The 20495-nt window shown below is 40.5% G+C and overlaps 1 protein-coding gene across 1 annotated transcript in view; it reads left to right on the forward strand.

The window, feature by feature from the left end:
• The window catches only part of LOC115160617 (tomoregulin-2), a 174216-nt gene that overhangs the window by 133674 nt on the left and 20047 nt on the right, over positions 1-20495 (forward strand). The window contains exon 5 of the mRNA XM_029710819.1: positions 9030-9126. Coding sequence (XP_029566679.1) covers positions 9030-9126 — 97 coding nt within the window. The remainder of the gene's footprint in view (positions 1-9029; positions 9127-20495) is intronic.

Consider the following 20495-nt stretch of genomic DNA (forward strand, 5'->3'; position numbering starts at 1 on the left):
ATACCCATAGTATAAACCAGCCTTTAGTCTTGAAATCGTTGGTTGTTTAGTACATAGCCTCACATGTAAATCCTTAAAGAGATTGGTGGAGCTAAAGCTTAAGAGCGTGTGAACAATGCAGAATGGGTGTAGACAAAGAAGGGCTCTCCAATGTGTGTACCAAAAACATTTTCTCAAAAGTGAACTTTGTAAGTTTATCAACTCTTAAAGCAGAATTACTTTCACATTGTTTCTGTACTGTATGACATACCATTTTCTAGCTCTGAGTCTCTACTTTTATCCAATGTAAAAAGCACAATTTCAAATGTTGCTATATAAGACCGAATCAGGCATTTGATCATGCGGTATTCCAGGTCGGGGGAACAGAAAATCTTAAGGGTTTGTACATTCCTACAATGACACCATGAGTAGTTTATCATAAAAGATACTCCTCCGCCTTTGTTTTTCCTGCAAAGTAATTTTTTTCCTGTCCGTGCGATGTACAGAAAACCCTGCAGGCTGTATAGCCATATCAAATACCTTCCCATTTCGCGAAATCTCAGTAAAACGGATTAACTATCTCTCTGGTAGGAAATGCATGCTCTAAACGTGTAATATACTAGGAAGTGGAGGGTGGTTTGCCCTTCTCCTTAGTCTGACTAGAACGCCAGCTCTACTACCCATTCTGTGTCTTTTTGCGAGAACTCCTGTGATGAATGGAATTGCTTTGGATAATCAATACAAAGCTTCCAGGTTTGGAAAGTCGAATTTGTGGTCAGTAATCCCTGATTTGATGTCCAGACCAGATGTGCTTGTCGGTCATAGGGAATAATACTAGAAACGTTCAGATAAAGTAAAAATGAAAAAAACTCAATTCTGCAAAGTTGGCTGGGAGATAGCAACAGGGCTATCATCGTCGAGGCCATCTTGTTGCGTTTCCTGTACATATTGTATATCCTGTAAATATCCTGTATCATATATATCCTGTATGTTTACAGGAAATAGCCTACAGCATGCAGCAATGCCACACTGAAGTTGATGTGGTGCACCTTGGGTCGCAACTTTTCGTTTTAAAGGTGGGGGGGACATAACCTGGCGTGGGGTCTGGAGGTTCTCCCTCAGATTTTTTGGGGGCATCTAAATCTCATTTCTACACAATCTAATATGACCCTTTTGCGGTCATTTTGGAGTTACTTTTATTGTAAATAAGAATAGAATATGTTTCGAAAACACTTCTACATGAATGTGGATGCTACCTTGATTATGGATAATCCTGCATTAATCTTGAGTAATGATGAGTGAGAAAGTTAAAGATGCACAAATACCTTTATCATACCCCCCCAAAAATGCTAACCTGCCCTGTTATTGTAATGTCTCTTGGGGGAAATAGGTATCTCCCTGATGTGGGCATGTTTTCAATAGAGACTCCTTTTGTTGTAGAGTATTGCATATAAGGCATCCAGACCTTATGTAAATTACACAGTATACCTTTAATCTTGTAGTAAATCAAATCAAGTGATACATAACTTGACATTTCTGCCATCCATTGTGACATTGTAGGAGGACAACCAACCTTCCAATTAATGCCAATGCATTTCTTAGCCGCTATAAATGCTATGTTACACAGTTTATTCTGATAACAGTCTCCAGTATCAACATTTCCAAGCAAACAAAAACAGGTAGAAATGAGAATCTGTAGACATGCTGAGATAAATAACATACTCTGTCAGAATTTAGACAGCCTACACAAGAGCATAACATATGCAAATATGTCCCCTTTTGTGTTTTACACCTCTAGCAGAGGAATGACATTTCTGAGTGCCTGATATTCAGTTTCACTGGCATATAGTACGTTCTATGGATGGTCTTAAACTGCAGTAATTTATGTCTGAGATTATATGAGCATGACTGGGCATTCAAACATATCTGTATGCATTCATCATCATCATCAATAGTGTCTCCCAGATCTTCCTCACATTTTTGTTTTACATGTTTTGTGTCATCCAGAAACGCCTCTGTCAACACTTGATACAGTTTGGACATCAACTTTAGAGGTTATTTCAGACTGCCTTAAATAGTTTCAATCTTTGAAGTTTCTGGCTTGTCCAGTGTTTGCTACACAGAGAGAGTAAAGTGTTGCACCTCAGTGCCATCACAGACTGGTTGTCTGACCCTGCTTAGACCCTTTCCACCATCTAATCCTGCTCAGATGGCAAAGAATAACCGTGGTGCACATTTATACATTATATCATCCAAGAATATAATCTTTGTATAAACTTTGTATTAAATCACTGGTTGTTATAATATACCGCAAAATTCACCTGAGCTACGTAGACTGGTCTTCCCTGGCTCTGACCCTGCTGGGCCATCTATCACCATCTGATCCTGCTAAGACATGATGAGCATAGTGTTGTGTACGGACTGTGCATCATGACAGTGAAGCCTGTAGAACTGTTTATACTCTCAGTGTGAAAAAAGTTGGAAATTAGCTAGGGAAACTGACAGATCAATAATGTTACATTGCTATACTGACTGCAATAAAAATTCACATTGCGCTGTCAAAAAAAGTCAATTGTTTGGCCGCTGGTTTCATTGTTTGATTCAGGTCTATTGTGACTTTTGAGGTAAGAATAATAGTTGAAATCAGTGAGCTCGGTAACGTTAGCCAACTTTTGGCTAGCTCTAATGGTACATTAACTGGCGAAAACTAGCCAGTTTCATTTACTTCTTTTGAAACAGGACAAAACAAAAGCTACAAAACATTTCCATACACACAACAGTTGTTAGATATTGCTACCTAACAGATACAGCAACTAGAGCTGAACTGACTGTGGTAGCTACTAGCGAGCTAGTTCATTCGCTTCAGACAGAACTTCAGTCCAGACAGGATGAAACATGAAATGCATTAGCTAACGTTACATGTCAGTTGCACGACTAACTCAGCACTATAAATAAATATGTTTGTCTGTTAAGTCAAACAGCCATTGCCTTGCCAGCTACATCAGTCAAATAAAGAGTAGCGAGTTTCTGCTCTGCTTCCTTTTACAACTTGGAGAAAAAGCACAACACAAACAGACAACAGCAGCATGCTCTGTGGTGTCCCCTCAGTTTTAAATCCAGTCAGCTGATACCGCCAAACAGCCTACCTGACCGCTCTGAGGCGTCCGCATGGTCCTGAAGCACACCGTAGCCTCTTTTTGTATCAGAGCACATTGATAAAACTGGGGGGGGGGGGGGAGCAAAAATACAATTTCAGAATGTAGGGGGGTCATGTCCCCCCCATCCCCAGTACAAGTTGCACTCCTGGGTGCACCATGCTTAGGCATGGCCACGGAAAACAACAACTCACCCAGCACACTGTTTTTGCTGTTATAGTATCAACTTCCTTTTTTTTTGGTAGCATGTACATTTAAGGAGTTTTTTATTTTTTTTATTTAAAGGGTAACTCTCAAACCCAATTTCAGTCTTTGCCCAACCCCTTAAACTGTATTCAGTTGACAAGTTGGGGGGAATTGCACATATATATTTACATTTTTGAATGGGTAAACATAGTTGTACCTAATCCCAACTTCCTCACTAAAGCAGACTTACCAGAAGTCCAATGGCAGGCTCTGATAATACAATTATGTGCATCACAAGCAAACAAGGCTCTGGTCAGTGAGCTCATAGTGGTAAGGTGCCAAGTTATTGACGTCTATTGCCACTAATGGTGTGCAAAAAAATCTTAGAATTGTGGACTCACATTTACTGTAGTATTGTGTTGGTAAAATAAGTACAATCATTACCTTGAAAATGAAGATTAGGGGCTCAATTAGATTCAACCCACATTGCAGTATTTACGCAGTAGCTCTTTTTCCAATGGTAAAATTAACTCACAGATTGGTTTTGGGTACTGTATAAAAACCTACAACTACAACCAGATAGTAGTTATGAATATTGTAAATAAAAGATTTGAAAATATATACGTCTGCCCCATATGAGCAAACTGTCTTAGCGGATTTTGCCACCAATCAATGGTTAGGAAAAAAATACAATAAGTTGTCATGACCAACATTGTCATCTATTTCTTGTAATGATGGATGCAGCTACGCATATAAACGTATTATCCTTATAGCCTGTTTTTTTTTCTTTCATAAAAGCACATTGATGTGTATGAAACGGAAAACACAAATGTTGAATTTGGTCATATGCGTAAATGTGCCTTACTGCCTATTGCATTTTCTGTAATGTCAGTAGTCTAGTCAAGAAAGCATCATGCACTCCACTTACCAAGACATGCTTTTATAGTAAGCCTTGAGGTGGTACCACCCAAAACATCTAGGAGAGGGTGTATTTCATACTGAACCCTTACCTTGAGGTGACATAGATTCACCTTCTCAAGGTGCCTCTACATCACGATTTCAATGGTAGAGTTGAACTGTTAGGGGCAAAAAGAGCTAGATTACTAGTAAGATAATATAAATATCTACTTTTTTTCATGAAAGTTACTCTTTAAGGAGGATTTTTGCTATAGGTAACCACATTCTGCAATATCACTTGAGTGGGAAACAGGGGTTTGTGTAAGTACTGCAATGCTGGTTTGGTTCAATTCATGTCTTGCACATCGCTTATCCGTACTATATACTTGCCAGTACAAGTATTGAAAGTAGCATGCAGTCTTTTTACATTACAGTCATCAAGCTCTTCTGAGTTGAAAGGAAATTAGGATCAACCAGTAATAACAGTGAAGCATATGGTTTACTCAATTCTGAAGCTGCATTGTTCCAGTGACCACACACCAGCAGCAGTCCTCATCATCCCATGCACCGTGTGTGTGTGTGTGTGTGTGTTTGTGTCTGTGTGTGCTTCCATGCTTGTACGTGCCTTTTCCCTCTCTCTGTGTTTGTAACCAAGGTCGCTCTTGAAACACTGTTTTTTAGAGGTGTGTGGGCTTCATTCATCATCCCTGTGATAGGTGCTGCTGGAGTGCCCTAAATCTCCATCTCGATCTCTCTCTCTCTCACTCTCACTCTCTCTCTCTGTCTCTATCTGTCTTTTTCTCTCTCTGTCTCGGTTGAGAGAGGGGTCTTGGTCAGTGTTGGGAGCTCTATTACTGAGAACAAAATCTAACTGTACTATACGTCTCTTATCTGTTGCGTACCATTTATTTTTCGCTCTCTTTATTTCTCTCTCTCCCGCTTTCTCGCTCCATCTTTGTTCTCCATCTTTGGCTCCCCCTTTGGGTCTTTGGAAAATATTGATTGTACATTTGATGTATTTGTATGTGTTACTATAATAAAAATACAATATTTGTAAATACATTTTCAGTTATGAATTTCCACGGTTAAGGCTGGGCAGTATATCCCACTCCTCCTCCTTTCCTCCTCCTGTCCTTCTTCTCTCCTCTTCCTTTTTTCAATAAGTGTCACATTGCATGAGCTTACACTCTTGTATGTTTTGTATATACTACATGCAACATTTATGTTATTACTATGATCCAAGTGCATTGAAATTCGTATGTCCCATGTATGTGAGACCTTATTAGGCTTAGCTTACACTCTTGCATGTTTTTTTTATAATACATTTCTGTTATGTCTAATTGTTAACCACCCATATAAGTCAGTTATTACAGGAATCTTCTAAGTGTATTTGCTGCCATATGTATTAGTGACAAGTTCCAGGTAGAACATATAAGAATATTGTTAAATTCTTCTGTTTCTTTTCCAAATGGGGGGCTGGTCAGCTTCTGGTTCAGATCAATACAGGGTGATGTGAAGAGTACAAACAGGGCATTTTGTTACAGTCAGTACCTTCTTGTGTCTCCTGATTCCTGGGATGAGTAGACAGGAACAGGGGAGATGTTGTGTAGTTGCAACCAAAATAATCGGGGATATGGGGACTTGGGAGGAAAGAGGGTAAAGCACTGCCTGTTGTCCCAAGTCACTTTGTAATTTTACTGAGAATGTAGAGTGTAGGGTGGGTGGGCAGAGGGGTAGGTGGGGGTATTTATGTGTAGTGTGCGTGTGTGTGCGCGTGCGCATGTGTGCGTGTGGGTGGGTGTGTGTGTGAGGTGAGGTGAAGCGTTTGGGCAAGGGATGCAGTTTAAAATACAGCTTCAGTATGACATTTATTAATGTTTTATACAACAGAGAAAGTGGAAGACAGGCTGAAACTAGGTGTTTTTACAATCAGCAGTCAATCATGTCAATTCAGCCTGGATAAGAAAATTCACAGAATAATTGAACTGTCAACTTCAAGTCTAATGAAACCTCATTTGAACACTTGAATGCAACTCACATTTTCTAAATCAATTGTATGATATATCATTTTGTTTTCGAAGGATGTAAACTGTTTTGCATATTTTCTCTGGTTGGAACTTGCAGTTGGTATTGTTATATTGTTACTATATGCAGTACTGCTTTGGGATTCAAGCTGCTTTTTGCAGATTAAGAGAATGGAGGCTCACCTTACCTTTTGGAGAGACCTAAAGTATAGAATAGTCCCATGAATACAGAATGTACACCTTTTCTTGCCTGACTGGGTTATATCTTCACAGACAGGAACAGAGAGAAAGAGTCTTAAGCATTCAGGATGTGTGTTTGTTTGTGTCTGTGCTCTGCCAAGACCTGAGGGCAAAGACACAGGTTCAAACAAAAATGGAGGAATGGAGAGGAATTTTCAAACTGTCACTGCAAGGAAACGTTCTATTTTCTTGTTTTTGCCAACCTTTCTCTCCTTTCTACTGGTGTGTTAGGACTCCAGGCACATGCATGTACATGGCCAGAACCAATACTGAGATCGACAAAACAAGGAAAGAACTATAACCTAAACAAGGCTTGATTTAACGTTGAGAAAGTGCTATCCAGACAATACCAGACTAAATAGGCACTGAAACAGTCAGAAAAGGGTCACAAACCAAAGCACCAATCAGACCAAATACAGTATATACAAGAGTAGACAAAAAATAACTAACCAGACAAATATGAACACATGTACGATCTTGATGTAGGGATTGATACATTTTTCATAAGGGAAAACCAAGTCTAAAATGTCAAAGTGGAAATTACAAACTTCAGAAGCCTTTTTAAATATGCATTGCAGGAAGTTTCTCCTGCAACAGGGAGATCAAATTAAAATAAAACAAAGTACTTACCAGACCAAATATGCACGAGAGTAGACAAACCAAAGCACTACCCAGCAAACATGTTCACATTGGCACATTGTGGGCCCAATGCGGGTTAAAACATTAGAACCATGACATTGCCCACATTAGGTCGATGAGCTTGCCTGAAGCGTGTTAGGAATGAAAGATGGAGGAATTCAGTAGTGCTGAGGCAGAGGGCTCGTAGTGAGGACGACAGGCTACATACTATTCTGAACTTTGTGCTCTGAGCTTTCTGCCGCCCAAAGCTGCTGAGGCATCACCCAAGTGGGTGCTACACAGAGTGGCCAGAAGTCCAGTGGCTAAAAGAGTCGGGTTGGTTCCCAGACTTGCCCTCTACAAGATCATCAGCAGACTCCATCACCGTCATCTACCATCCTCTGACCAGCTCTCTCCTCTCAAGCCAAGAACTGACCCTCTCCATCTTCAGAGGATGCACATTTCAAAGAGTTGGCCTCTATTGGTTGACCTATCATGAAATATTGCTTGTTTGTTTTTTGCTCTTGAAGCATTTTGATATTCTATGAAAAGCTCTATAGAAATCTAATTAATTATGAATTATTATTACTACTATTATAGGCTGACCAGGTCAATCCAGCTGAAAGCTATGCTCCCTTATTGATGTCACTTGTAGATGAAGGGGAGGAGACAGGTTATAGAAGGATTTAAGCCAAAAATGTACGAGTGTAGACAAACCAAAGCACTAATCATACCAAGCATGTACAAGAGTCGACAAAACAAATAGTGAACGAACCAAAACAAGGACAAAGCTTCATGAAATTAACACTAAAACTGACTTACCAGTTCAAAATAGGACAAACCAGGTCAAACAGGCACTAAACCAGATGAAAGCTAGAATAACAACCAGGATTATCCAGTCCAAAGATTATTTCCAAACACCACAAGGAAACACACTCCAAGAACTCAAGGTAGGGGGGAAATGAAGGATGCGAAACAAGGGATTCTCTGAGGAGGGATACGCAATTTAAGTTTGGGCAGATTGCTTTTTTCCCCGCCTGGCTACTGATGAGTTGTGGCTACGCACCGGTAGGGGCATTTGACCTCCATAAGCTCTCAGGCAACCAGAGAGCATTCTAGTCCTGCCACCTACAGCCGATGGCTCCCGGCACACCGGAAAAAAATGATTATGATGGAATAAAGGAGAGACTCTAGAAATATCAGCAGGGATTTCAGGCGGCAGAGATAGAGACAGGGAGGGATGGAGAAAGGGAAAGAAGAAGGGACGGAAGAAAGGAAAGTAGGAATCAAAGCGACCGTACGGGCTGATTGTTGGATAGGGTGGCTGTAGAGGCACTTGAGACGTCTGACTTCGGTTGCTAGGGGTCACAGTAACATTTTGTGATTGAGGAATTGTGAGATTTTGTGGTTTTAGTGTTTCTGGGGGAAGTAAACTTATTGAAACACCGTGTATATATGGGTGTCTGTAGGGGCCTTATAAGGGCCTGTGAAGTTGTTATTGTGTGTGTGTTGTGTGTGGCCAGCAATCCAGGTGAAGCTGGTTGATTCCATATGTGTTATTTCATAGTTTTGATGTCTTCACTATTATTCTACGATGTATAAAAGAGTAAAAATAAAGAAAATTCCTGGAATGAGTTGGTGTGGCCAATTTTTTTGACTGGCACTGTATATTGTATATATTTTTTACACTGTTTGCACTGTTTGGCCCGAAGAAAAACACAAGGATTTCAATGGCAGAAAAATCCCTGACATAGTCAACACACATTTTGTTAAGCAAGAGGGATTGCCTGGCTGCGTGCTTAGCTATTTTGATAACAGCAAAAATAAATCAAATACAGTACATTGATCAAATAACTAAAGTTTGACGTTAGATCTGTTAGACCTATTAGACTTATGTCTCTGTTTCTATCTCTTGCTCTTTCTCTCTCAGGGGGTGAGGGGTCAGCGGAGACTGGGCAGAAGGAGACGTCTACCTGTGACATCTGCCAGTTTGGGGCGGAGTGCGATGTGGACGCAGAGGACGTATGGTGAGTAAACATCAGGGTTAGTGCACAGATGGCCAACTCAATTAGGAGTCATAACAGTAACCGTAGTACATACTCAGAGGCCTTGTAGTTAGAGTGTCCACCTTGAGTTAGGAAGGTTTGGAGTTTAACCCCCAGTAGAGTCATTCCAACTGTCACAGGTGGGATCTGAATCCTGGTTTCCCACAGGAGAAACCAACGTCATTACCATTAAACCAAGAGGATTTTGAATTTGCAGGCAGGGCTACCTCATCATGAGATCATGAGAAACCATGTACCTGACTACGCAACACAAATAGGCCAACTTAAAAAATGGGACCCAATGCATCTCTGCTTGGCACTCATGGATTGGATGGATTGGGGTTGAACGAACGAACGAATGCATATATTTTTGTGTCTTGTCACATTTATGCAACCCTTAATTTCCTCTAATGGGACACCTTTTTGATTGGCAACACTTTTCACTGCACCTATTTTAACCATAGTTCAACCCCATTGACTTCTTCAGACCCTTTTTCTCCCCAATTCTGACCTTGTCTTATTGCTGAAAATCCCCAACGGGCTCGGGAGAGGCGACGGTGGAATCATGTGTCCTCCGAAACATGACCCGCCTAACTGCGCTCCTTCACACCTGCCAGCTTAAACTGGAAGCCAGAGGAAACACCATTAAACTGGCGACCCGCCACAAGGAGTTACTAGAGTGCGATGAGCAAAGTAAAGCCCCCCAGCCAAAACCTCCCCTAACCCGGAAGACACTGGCTCAATTGTGCGCCGTCCTATTGGACTCCCGGCCACAGCCAGTTGTGGCACAGCCTGGGAATGAACCCGGGTCTGTAGTAACGCCTCTAGTGCCTTAGACCGCTGTGCCACTCGGGAGGCCCCGAGTGAGAAAGACAGATATATATATATATATAACACACATTTCTTTGTGAATTTGGTTGGGTTGCCCGAAAAGTTACATATTGCAGCTTTAAGGCTGATGAATGTAAAATTCTAGTATAAGTATACAGTATAAGAATATATGAGCAGTAGGCCTATTAGGACTGACCCCATTTAGTTGACTGGTCAATTGTTTGGTCGATAAGCTGTTGGTCGATCAAGATTTCTTTAGTCAAGCAGTAGCAAAAAAATATAAATAAAATCATGGTGTACAAGATTTGTGCCTGTCTGAGTGGACTAATTCATTGTGGAGGCCATAGGGATGGCACAGTCCATCACTCTAAGACGTGCTATTGAAATTGTATATGGTTATATTATGTAAAAACAATGGTGCAACGCTTATAAAAATGATATTATTTTATAACAGATGCACTTCCTCCAACAGTGGATAGTGGTCGCTGTCCACTGTTCTGAAACACATCAGTACGCTGTTGAATTGATGCATTTTCCTAGACCATGTTGCTATGTGCATATTAGCAAAGGTAACCAGTAACCAGAACAATGCTGTGGAGGCAGCAGCGGAGTTAGGAGGTGAGAAAACAGCCTTTGCCTTAATTGTCTAAGAAAAGTGAGAGAGGAAACCCCAACTTAATTAGGTCTATAATCAATAGCCTAACTGTTAAATGTGCCTGGCTTTATAAATCATCCACATACAGTACCAGTCAAAAGTTTGGACACACCTACTCATTCAAGAGTTGTTATTTATTTATCTGTTTTCTAAATTGTAGGATAATAGTGAAGACATCAAAACTATGAAATAACAAGTATGGAGTCATGTAGTAACCAAAAAAGTCATCAAGCAAAGGGTGGCTACTTTGAAGAATCTAAAATATTAAATATATTTTGATTTGTTTAGCACTTTATTGGTTACTACATGATTCCATATGTGTTATTTCATAGTTTTGATGTCTTCACTTTTATTCTACAATATAGAAAATAGTAAAAATAAAGAAAAACTCTTGAATGACTAGGTATTCTAAAACCTTTGACTGATATTATATTTTTTGGATATCTACAGAAATAAGACCGATCCTGCCTTCTGATTGTGTGAACACCAAGCCTTCATGAGCACTAACCACAGCATGTCGGATTAACCATTTAACAAATTTGGCTGTTTTACATTTCTGCTATGCTGTAATAAAGAATTTACAAATGTTTTGTTAGAACAGCCTCTCTGTTATTATTTATAATTTATTTAGTGTTGTTTACACTGTTCCAAATTGTCCGAAAAATTATATTTATAATAATAACCCTCCCTTTTCCTTGATCTCCTTTTTATTGTTATTATTACTATTATTGTTGTGATCCTCATTATTATAATAATGAGTAATGTCATTATCATTAGTAGGCTTAGTATCGCAGCTGTCACGACTTCTGCCGAAGTCGGTTCCTCTCCTTGTTCGGGCAGTGTTCGGCGGTCGACGTCACCGGTCTTCTATCCATCGCCGATCCATTTTCCATTTGTTTTGTCTTGTTTTCCCACACACCTGGTTTTCATTCCCTCATTACGTGTTGTGTATTTAACACTCTGTTCCCCCCATGTCTTTGTGTGGTATTGTTTGTTTGTAAGTGCTTGTGCACATGTTGACTGGTGCACGTCGTGTTTTGTACCCAAGTTGTAATTTTCTTGATGTCGTTGGTTTTGGAATTAAATTGCTCCGGCTACTACCTAGTTCTGCTCTCCTGCGTCTGACTTCCCTGCCACCAGTTACGCACCCCTTACAGCAGCCTTGTATAACAACCATCAAGCTGTAGGCCTAAGACCGCATCCTGTTTAGTCTTAATACTGTAACTTACTGAGGCCTATATTTCAAAACTTGTATAAGCTACAGTACTGTATCAATCATTAATTAGTTCATGTCATCATACAGCATACGAGTCATTCATGATTTGAAATGCAATCTAGCATTTTAGTTTTCAAATAAAATAACAAAACAATCCTTGAATAATTAGCATAAACAACAAATAAGCATTTCCATTTTGGAAATTACGTTCATGAATGAATGCGAGTGGTTTTGGTCCCAGCTGTAATAAAGGCTTTACAAAAATAACAACAACATAAAACTATACAACAGACTCTCTGTTGTGCTTATATTTTATTTAGTGTTGTTTACATTGTTCCAAACAGTCACAGAAATGATATTGTAATCTAACAGCACCTGTTTGGCACACATAATATGCACACGCAGCACTTGCTCCTTACCTTACTTCCTAGATCTCCAGTATTTACCAGAACTAGTCAAATTTATTCCACACATCTGATTTCCCATTTACCTCCTGAACAACCAGTAAACATTTCCCAGTTTCAAGTTTATTTGTCACGTGTTACGGTGTTCAGAGTTTGTTAAAACCTATGTATTGATGTGATTATGATATGATTTAGGTCAGACCCTATTGGTCAGGTACATGCAATGCATACATGTGTCATGTAAAGAGTGCAATGGTGGAGGGAATAGGGATTTCGGTAACATAACTTTTCAGTCTGAAATGGCTGTAATTATGTTGCAGATACAGCATCATGGACAGCGCGATAAACACTGTTGAGGTTACAGTGTATTCGAAAAGTATTCAGACCCCTTGACTTTTTCCACATTTTGTTACGTTACAGCTTTATTCTAAAATTAATGAAATCGTTTTTTTCCCCCCTCATTAATCTACACACAATACCCCATAATGACAAAGCAAAAACTGTTTTTTAGAAATGTTTGCAAATGTATTAAAAATAAAAAACAGATACCTTATTTTCATAGGTATTCAGACCCTTTGCTATGAGACTCAAAATTGAGCTCAGGTGCATTCTGTTTCCATTGATCATCCTTGAGATGTTTCTACAACTTGATTGGAGTTGCAAATTCAATTGATTGGACATGATTTGGAAAGGCACACACCTGTCTATGTAAGGTCCCACAGTTGACAGTGCATGTCAGAGCAAAAACCAAGCCATTAGGTCGAAGGAGGTACAGATTTGGGAAAGGGTACCAAAAGATTTCTGCAGCACTGAAGATCCACAAGACCACAGTGACCTCCATCATTCTTAAATGAAAGAAGTTTGGAACCACCAAGACTCTTCCTAGAGCTGGATGCCCGGCCAAACTGAGCAATCGGGGTCAGGAAGGTCAGGAAGGTGACCAAGAACTCTGACAGAGCTTCAGAGATCCTCTGTGGAGATGGGATAACCTTTCAGAAGGATAACCTTCTCTGCAGCACTCCACCAATCAGGGCTTTATGTTAGAGTGGCCAGACGGAAGCCACTCCTCAGTAAAGGCACATGACAGCACATTTGGAGTTTGCTAAAAGGCACCTAAAGGACTCTCAGAGCATTATAAACAAGATTCTCTGGTCTGATGAAACCAAGACTGAACTCTTTGGCCTAAATGCCAAGTGTCACGTCTGGAGGAAACCTGGCACAATCTCTACGGTGAAGCGTGGTGATGGCAGCATCTTGCTGTGGGGATGTTGTTCAGTGGCAGGGACTGAAAGACTAGTCAGGATCCAGGGACAGATGAGCAGAGCAATGTACAGAGAGATCCTCAGAACCTCAGACTGGGGCGATGGTACACCTTTCACCAGCACACAGCCAAGACAACGCAGGAGTGGCTTCGGGACAAGTCTCTGAAAGTCCTTGAGTGGCTCAGTGAGAGCCCGGAACTTAACCTGATCGAACATCTCTGGAAAGACCTGAAAATAGCTGTGCAGCTACGCTCCCCATCCAACCTGACAGAGCTTGAGAGATGCTGCAGACAAATACAGATATGCCATGCTTGTAGCATCATACCCAAGAAGACTTGAGGCTGTAATTGCTGCTAAAGGTGCTTCAACAAAGTACTGAGTAAAGGGTCTGAATACTTATGTAAATGTAATTTTCATTTGTTGTTTTTTTTATACATTTTCAAAAAAATCACCTAAAAAATTATTTGTTATTATAGGGTAATGTGTGTAGATTGACGAGGAAAAACAACAATTTAATCCATTTTTGAATAGGCTATAACGTAACAAAATGTGGAAAAAGTCAAGGGGTCTGAATACTTTCCGAAGGCACTGTATATGGTGCTCGCTGCAGCAGGGAGGAAAGAGAGACCATGGGTGCTAGTCACACAGTCAGTCGCTGTCATTTTTCGTTAACATAGCGCAGCAAGTCTGAGCCCCTCGTGACACAGTCAAATCAATTACGGTTTGACTCCCTCTAGTCATTTGTGTGTCTTAATTATTTCATCAAACAGTGCGCTTAAAGCACCAGACAAACTCACTGCATATAGTTGATTTGATTAAAACACATAGGATGTGTCTATATATGGAAAAAGACACGTTTGAAAATGTGTCGAAAGAACAGACGACTCTGGTCGACCAAGATTTTTTCTAGTTAGGGACAGCCCTAAGGCCTATATTTAATTAAAAAGTTTCTTAAAGGGTGAATGGACTGAGTTCCACAGACCAATAGAGGGAAGGTGGAAAATGTATTTATCAGGCTGAATGGAACCCACACCTCATCCCCTCAACAAACACACACGCATGCATCCCTCCCCAATCCACCCTGTTTGTTTGTGAGTGTGTGTGTGTGTTTACCTGCAAGAGGAAATTTGTCCCAAATGGAGTCCCCAAACAAGTTTCACTGCCTCTGTTCCCTCCGTTCTTTCTCCCTCTCGCCCTTTCTATTATTCTCTCTTTTTATTTCTCTCTCCCACTCTCTCTAATCCTCCCTTCCTCTATCTGTGTCTCTTAGTCCTTTAGAAGGATACTCTGAAATATGAGGCTGGGGATTATAAAAACGAATGTTATATTCAACAGCAATAACATATATAGCTGTGGCTTTGTACGTTGTAGAAGTGTCTGGGGAAGGGTGCCGAGTGGTCTAGCTACCGAATGTGTGTGTATGAGAGTGTGTCCCTGCCTGTGTGCGTGCCTCTGTGTGCGTGCCTCTGTGTGCATTGTGTGTGTGTGTGTGTGTGTGTGTGTGTGTGTGTGTGTGTGTGTGTGTGTGTGTGTGTGTGTGTGTGTGTGTGTGTGTGTGTGTGTGTGTGTGTATGCCTCCTTGTGCATTTGTTTCTGTGTGTGTGTGTGTGTGTGTGCATGTGTGTTTGCGTGACTGGAAGAGGCCTTTAGAGAACACGTACACAAGAAGCCTGCAGTAAATCACTGAGTTTCGATAGAGGGGAAATCACATGGCACTGTACAAATCAATAAGATACATCCTACTAAGAAGTGCTCTTCACACACAGACACACCAATAAACATACACTCTGGTAGACACCCACCCAGACACTCTCTCTTTTTCCATCTCTGATTCTTCTCCCTCCCTCTCGGTATATGTTGGTAGGTGTGTGATTTTATTTCATTGTATTAGGATCTCTTTTAGCCCACCAAGGGCTAGTCTTCCAAGAGTCCTTAAGAAATGTAAAAACAATTAGAAAAATAACAAAAGCTAACTAAAAACACACACACACATTCAAAGATCCTATTACCTTTACATATTGCGTGTGTATTTGTGGGTGGGTGTATCTGTGTGTGCACTGTGCATGTGCGTGTGTGTGTGTGTGTGTGTGTGTGTGTGTGTGTGTGTGTGTGTGTGTGTGTGTGTGTGTGTGTGTGTGTGTGTGTGTGTGTGTGTGTGTGTGTGTGTGTGAGGATGTGTTGACGCAGTGCAGTATTGCAGTGGTAGTGCCTATTGTGGAGAAAGTGAGAGGCTCCATAAAAAATTAATGGCCTACAGACATTATCCTTGATGACCGCCACAGACGGCCACTCGGGATGGCAAGCCTCTGAAAGCATTGTCACTTCTGGGTCTTTGTGTGTGTGTATGTGAGTGTGTGCGCGGTAATAATAGAAGGGGTATTCTGTATGCGTTATGTGTTTGTTTGGGAGTGCGAGTGTGTGCGTGTACGTGTAGGTCATGCATTTCATTACACAGTGTGCATATCTATACTTCTATGTATGAGATTGTCTTTGTCTGTTTGTGATTATGTGTGTGTTTGCACTATTTAAATTGAGCAGGTTGTAAAGCTTGGCCAGTGCTTTGGGCCAGGGGAAAATAGAAAAGGAGCAGAGAATAATGACAGTTTTATAATTACAGTGTCTAATGTTCAGAGCTACTCAGCAAGAACTGTCTGGAGACTGCAATTTTGGTGTAATTTCCAAAAAGAGCTCACAGTTTCCCTTCAAAATCTGACGTAAAGTATTATAGATTAATGTAAAAAAAATGTACCCATTCATTCCGTGTAGTTACAGGGTTAATTCTGAGTTATTACAGCGCTAATTCTGAGTGGTTACAGGGTTAAAGCAGAAACAACTCAAAAGGATAAGTTTAGGTATTCATTCTGAGTGGTTAAGGTTAGGGGTATGGTTTGGGAAATACTTAAAAGAAAATAATGAAAAACAATGCACTATTATATTTATTAGGGTTGCACATTTTGGGGAATATTCAGAGGTGGAAACTTTCTGTGGGAATTAACGGGAATATATGGGAATTAACGGAAATATATGCAAATTAATATTAACACCATTTAAATGTTGTTTTTCGCATTGGATATATTTACCATGTCATATGGAGACAGAAACCGTTTACCTTATCATAAGTAGACATAATTGCAAATGATTATATCCTTCCCATAGAAGTAAAAAAAATATTTAGTTACGAATTGAACTTTAATTAAATGAGTTGACTCTTCACATTGGATGATTTCACTGAACAACAAAAGAAAGGGAATATTGAATGATCCCCACTGATTCATCGCATCTGTCAAAAACATCTGTAAAATGATAGTCTAGAAACTAAAGCTTTGGTTGTCTTCCTCTCTGGCTTCCATGTCTTCTCCCTGGACCTCCTCAATGTCCACCTCTTGAACATCAGACTCTGTGGCCTCATATTCACTGTCACTTTCCAACCTTGTTGAGGATGGCTCGTTCACAGGCTCAAAAAGCCTCAAATTTGCCCAGATGGCCACCAATATTCACCCTTGTCATTGTCAGCCTGTTTTGGTGTGCTTTGGTGTGTGTGTGTTCCCAAACAAGGACCAGTTGCACTCTCAGTTAGCTGATGTTGGTGGGATTTGAGGATGATGGAAGCAACAGGGGAAAGAGCCTCAGATCCACGAAGTCCCTTCCACCTGGGGACTGAGATATGTTGGCACAACTGCCATATTGCATCTCCATCCCAAAACCCTTGCTTGGAAGTGTACTTCGCCAGACTGCCAAGAACCTTGCCCTTATTCAGGCCAAGGTAGCAAGAAACGGTAGTGATGACACACATAGGCCTTGTTGATCTCTGCACCAGACGGGATGCTCTTGCCAGCATACTTTGCGTCCAACATGTACGCTGCAGCGTGTATGGGCTTCAGGCAGAAGTCTTCACGCTTTTTGATGTATTTCACAACTGCATTTTCCTCTGCTTGGAGCAACAGTGAAGTGGGCAGGGCAGTACGGATTTCTTCTCTTACATCTGCAAGCAGAGTCTGAACATCAGACAGGATAGCATTGTCTCCCTCAATCCATGCAATGGCTACTGCTATAGGTTTCAAAATTTTCAGGCTGCTTACCAGCCTCTCCCAAAATACATCATCCAGGAGGATCCTCTTGATGGGGCTGTCCATATCGGCAGGCTGTGATATGACCATTTCTTGGAGAGACTCCTTTCCCTCCAGGAGACTGTCAAACATCATGACAACACCACCCCAACAGGTGTTGCTGGGCAGCTTCAATGTGGTGTTCTTATTCTTCTCACTTTGCTTGGTGAGGTAGATTGCTGCTATAACTTGATGACCCTTCACATACCTAACCATTTCCTTGACTCTGTTGTAGAGTATATCAATTGATTTCAGTGCCATTATGTCCTTGAGGAGCAGATTCAATGCATGAGCAGTACTGCCAATGGGTGTGGTGTGAGGGTAGGACTCCTCCACTTCAGACCAAGCAGCCTTCATGTTTGAAGCATTGTCTGTCACCAGTGCAAATACCTTCTGTGGTCCAAGGTCATTGATGACTGCCTTCAGCTCATCTGCAATGTAGAGACCATTGTGTCTGTTGTCCCATGTGTCTGTGATCTTGTAGAATACTGGTTGAGGGGTGGAGACGATGTAGTTAATAATTCCTTGCCCAGAAACATTCGACCACCCATCAGAGATGATTACAATACAGTCTGCTTGCTCTATGATTTGCTTGACCTTCACTTGAACTCTGTTGAACTCTGCATCCAGCAAATGAATAGATAAAGCATGTATGGTTGGAGGGGTATATGCTGAGTGAAGAACATTCATACATCTCTTCCAATACACATTGCCTGTGAGCATCAGAGGTGAACCAGTTGCATACACAGCTCGACCAAGACATTCATCAGCATTTCTCTGACTACATCCCTCCATTGAGTCAAAAAAACTTCTGATTCCAGGTGGACCATAAGCTGTTGCTATCGATAAGGTGTCTGATTCACTAATTTCACCTAGAATAGAAGAATAGGGACTTTTGTCAGAGGTTGCTTGTTGTGAGCGCTGAGGGAACTTTATGCACTTGACCAGATTATTCTGCATCTTTGTTGCATTCTTCATATATGATTTGGCACAGTATTTGCAAATGTACACACCTTTTCCTTCTACATTAGCTGCAGTGAAATATCTCCACACGTCAGATAGTGCCCGTGGCATTTTCCTGTAAAGATTAGAAATATATATATTTTTAAACCCAAATACAATTCCATGTACAGATAAATAGTTAAGCAGTTCGATTAAACAACTCCTTTGTAAGATAAATGTTTTAAAATGAAACGTATGGAAACAGGTGAATTAACACTCCTCAGTTAACAGGCTCAAGCAAGCTAAAACCCACATGGTAACAAAAACTAACTAGCAGAAATTGTTAACAAGTTAGAAATTATTTAAACACACTGCTGTAGGCTACTATTTACTAGTTAACAAAAAATCATGTATATCATATCAAATATATTCACCCCACCCAGTATTGTAATCAAAACTTACCAGAAAGCATGTATTCCTTGGCTCAGACAGTGTAGTAGTGTTGGCTCAATAGCATCTGATCATTCTGGAGATTTACCAGAATGACTCTTTGCAATCCTAATCATTAAGTATCATCAAGTGTTCTCACGGCTTGTTAGAGCATTGTGGACTGCGGAGGCACAGTGGTCTAAGCAGCACGCTCTGGCTCTGAGCCTCTCGAGTTTAATCCTAATGCTGGACACTTGTTTTTCATTTTTTGAGTGAGTCTCGAGGAACACATATATCAACATTCTGGGGACCTTTCCAAATGTCCAAAATTGCTGTCTATTTCTAGTGATCAGTCTGGTAATTTCTGCTGAACATGCTCAGAGTCGTTCAAATGGAGACCGCACACAGACAGTCAGTCAGTTCATCATGCATACATGCTCAAATGCACACAAACACTTTCTGACATTCTGAGACATAAAGTCAAAGTCATGGACAAAATGGTAAACACTACCACAAATAAACAAGCTGAATTGTTTTATGCATATGAAGCAAGAATGAATACACACGCACACACACAGACACACACACACACACTCCCTCTCATACACACACAGTACCAGTCAAAAGTTTGGACACGCCTACTCATTCAAGGTTTTTTCTGTATTTTTACTATTTTCTACATTGTAGAATAATAGTGAAGACATCAAAATTATGAAATAACACATGGAATCATGTAGTGACCCAAACTTTTTTCAACATATTTGAGATACTTCAAAGTAGCCACCTTTGCAATAATGACAGCTTTGCACACTCTTGACATTCTCTCAACCAGTTTTATAAGGTAGTCACCTGTATTGCATTTCAATTAACAGGTGTGCCTTGTTAAAAGCTAATTTGTGGAATTTCTTTCCTTCTTAATGCGTTTGAGCCAATCAGTTGTGTTGTGACAAGGTAGGGATGGTATACAGAAGATAGCCCTATTTGGTAAAAGACCAAGTTCATATTATGGCAAGAACAGCTCAAATAAGCAAAGAGAAACGACAGTCCATCATTACTTTAAGACATGAAGGTCAGTCAATCCGGAAACTTTCAAGAATTTTGAAAGTTTCTTCAAGTGAAGTTACAAAAACCATCAAGTGCTAAGATGAAACTGGCTCTCATGAGGACCGCCACAGGAAAGGAAGACCCAGAGTTACTTCTGCTGCAGAGGATAAGTTCTTTAGAGTTACCAGCCCCAGAAATTGTATCCCAAATAAATGCTTCCATATTATGGCAAGAACAGTCCATATTATGGCAAGAACAGCTCAAATAAGCAAAGAGAAATGACAGTCCATTATTACTTTAAGACATAAAGGTTAGTCAATCCAGAACATTTCAAGAAATATGAAAGTTTCTTCAAGTGCAGCCGCAAACACCATCAAACGCTATCAACCAGAAACAGTGGATAGATGGCAGCATTAGCGCAAAACTGAAAGCACAAACCACCACATTTAACCATGGCAAGGT

The sequence above is a fragment of the Salmo trutta genome, chromosome 24, assembly GCF_901001165.1.
Source record: "Salmo trutta chromosome 24, fSalTru1.1, whole genome shotgun sequence".
Lineage (NCBI taxonomy): Eukaryota > Metazoa > Chordata > Actinopteri > Salmoniformes > Salmonidae > Salmo > Salmo trutta.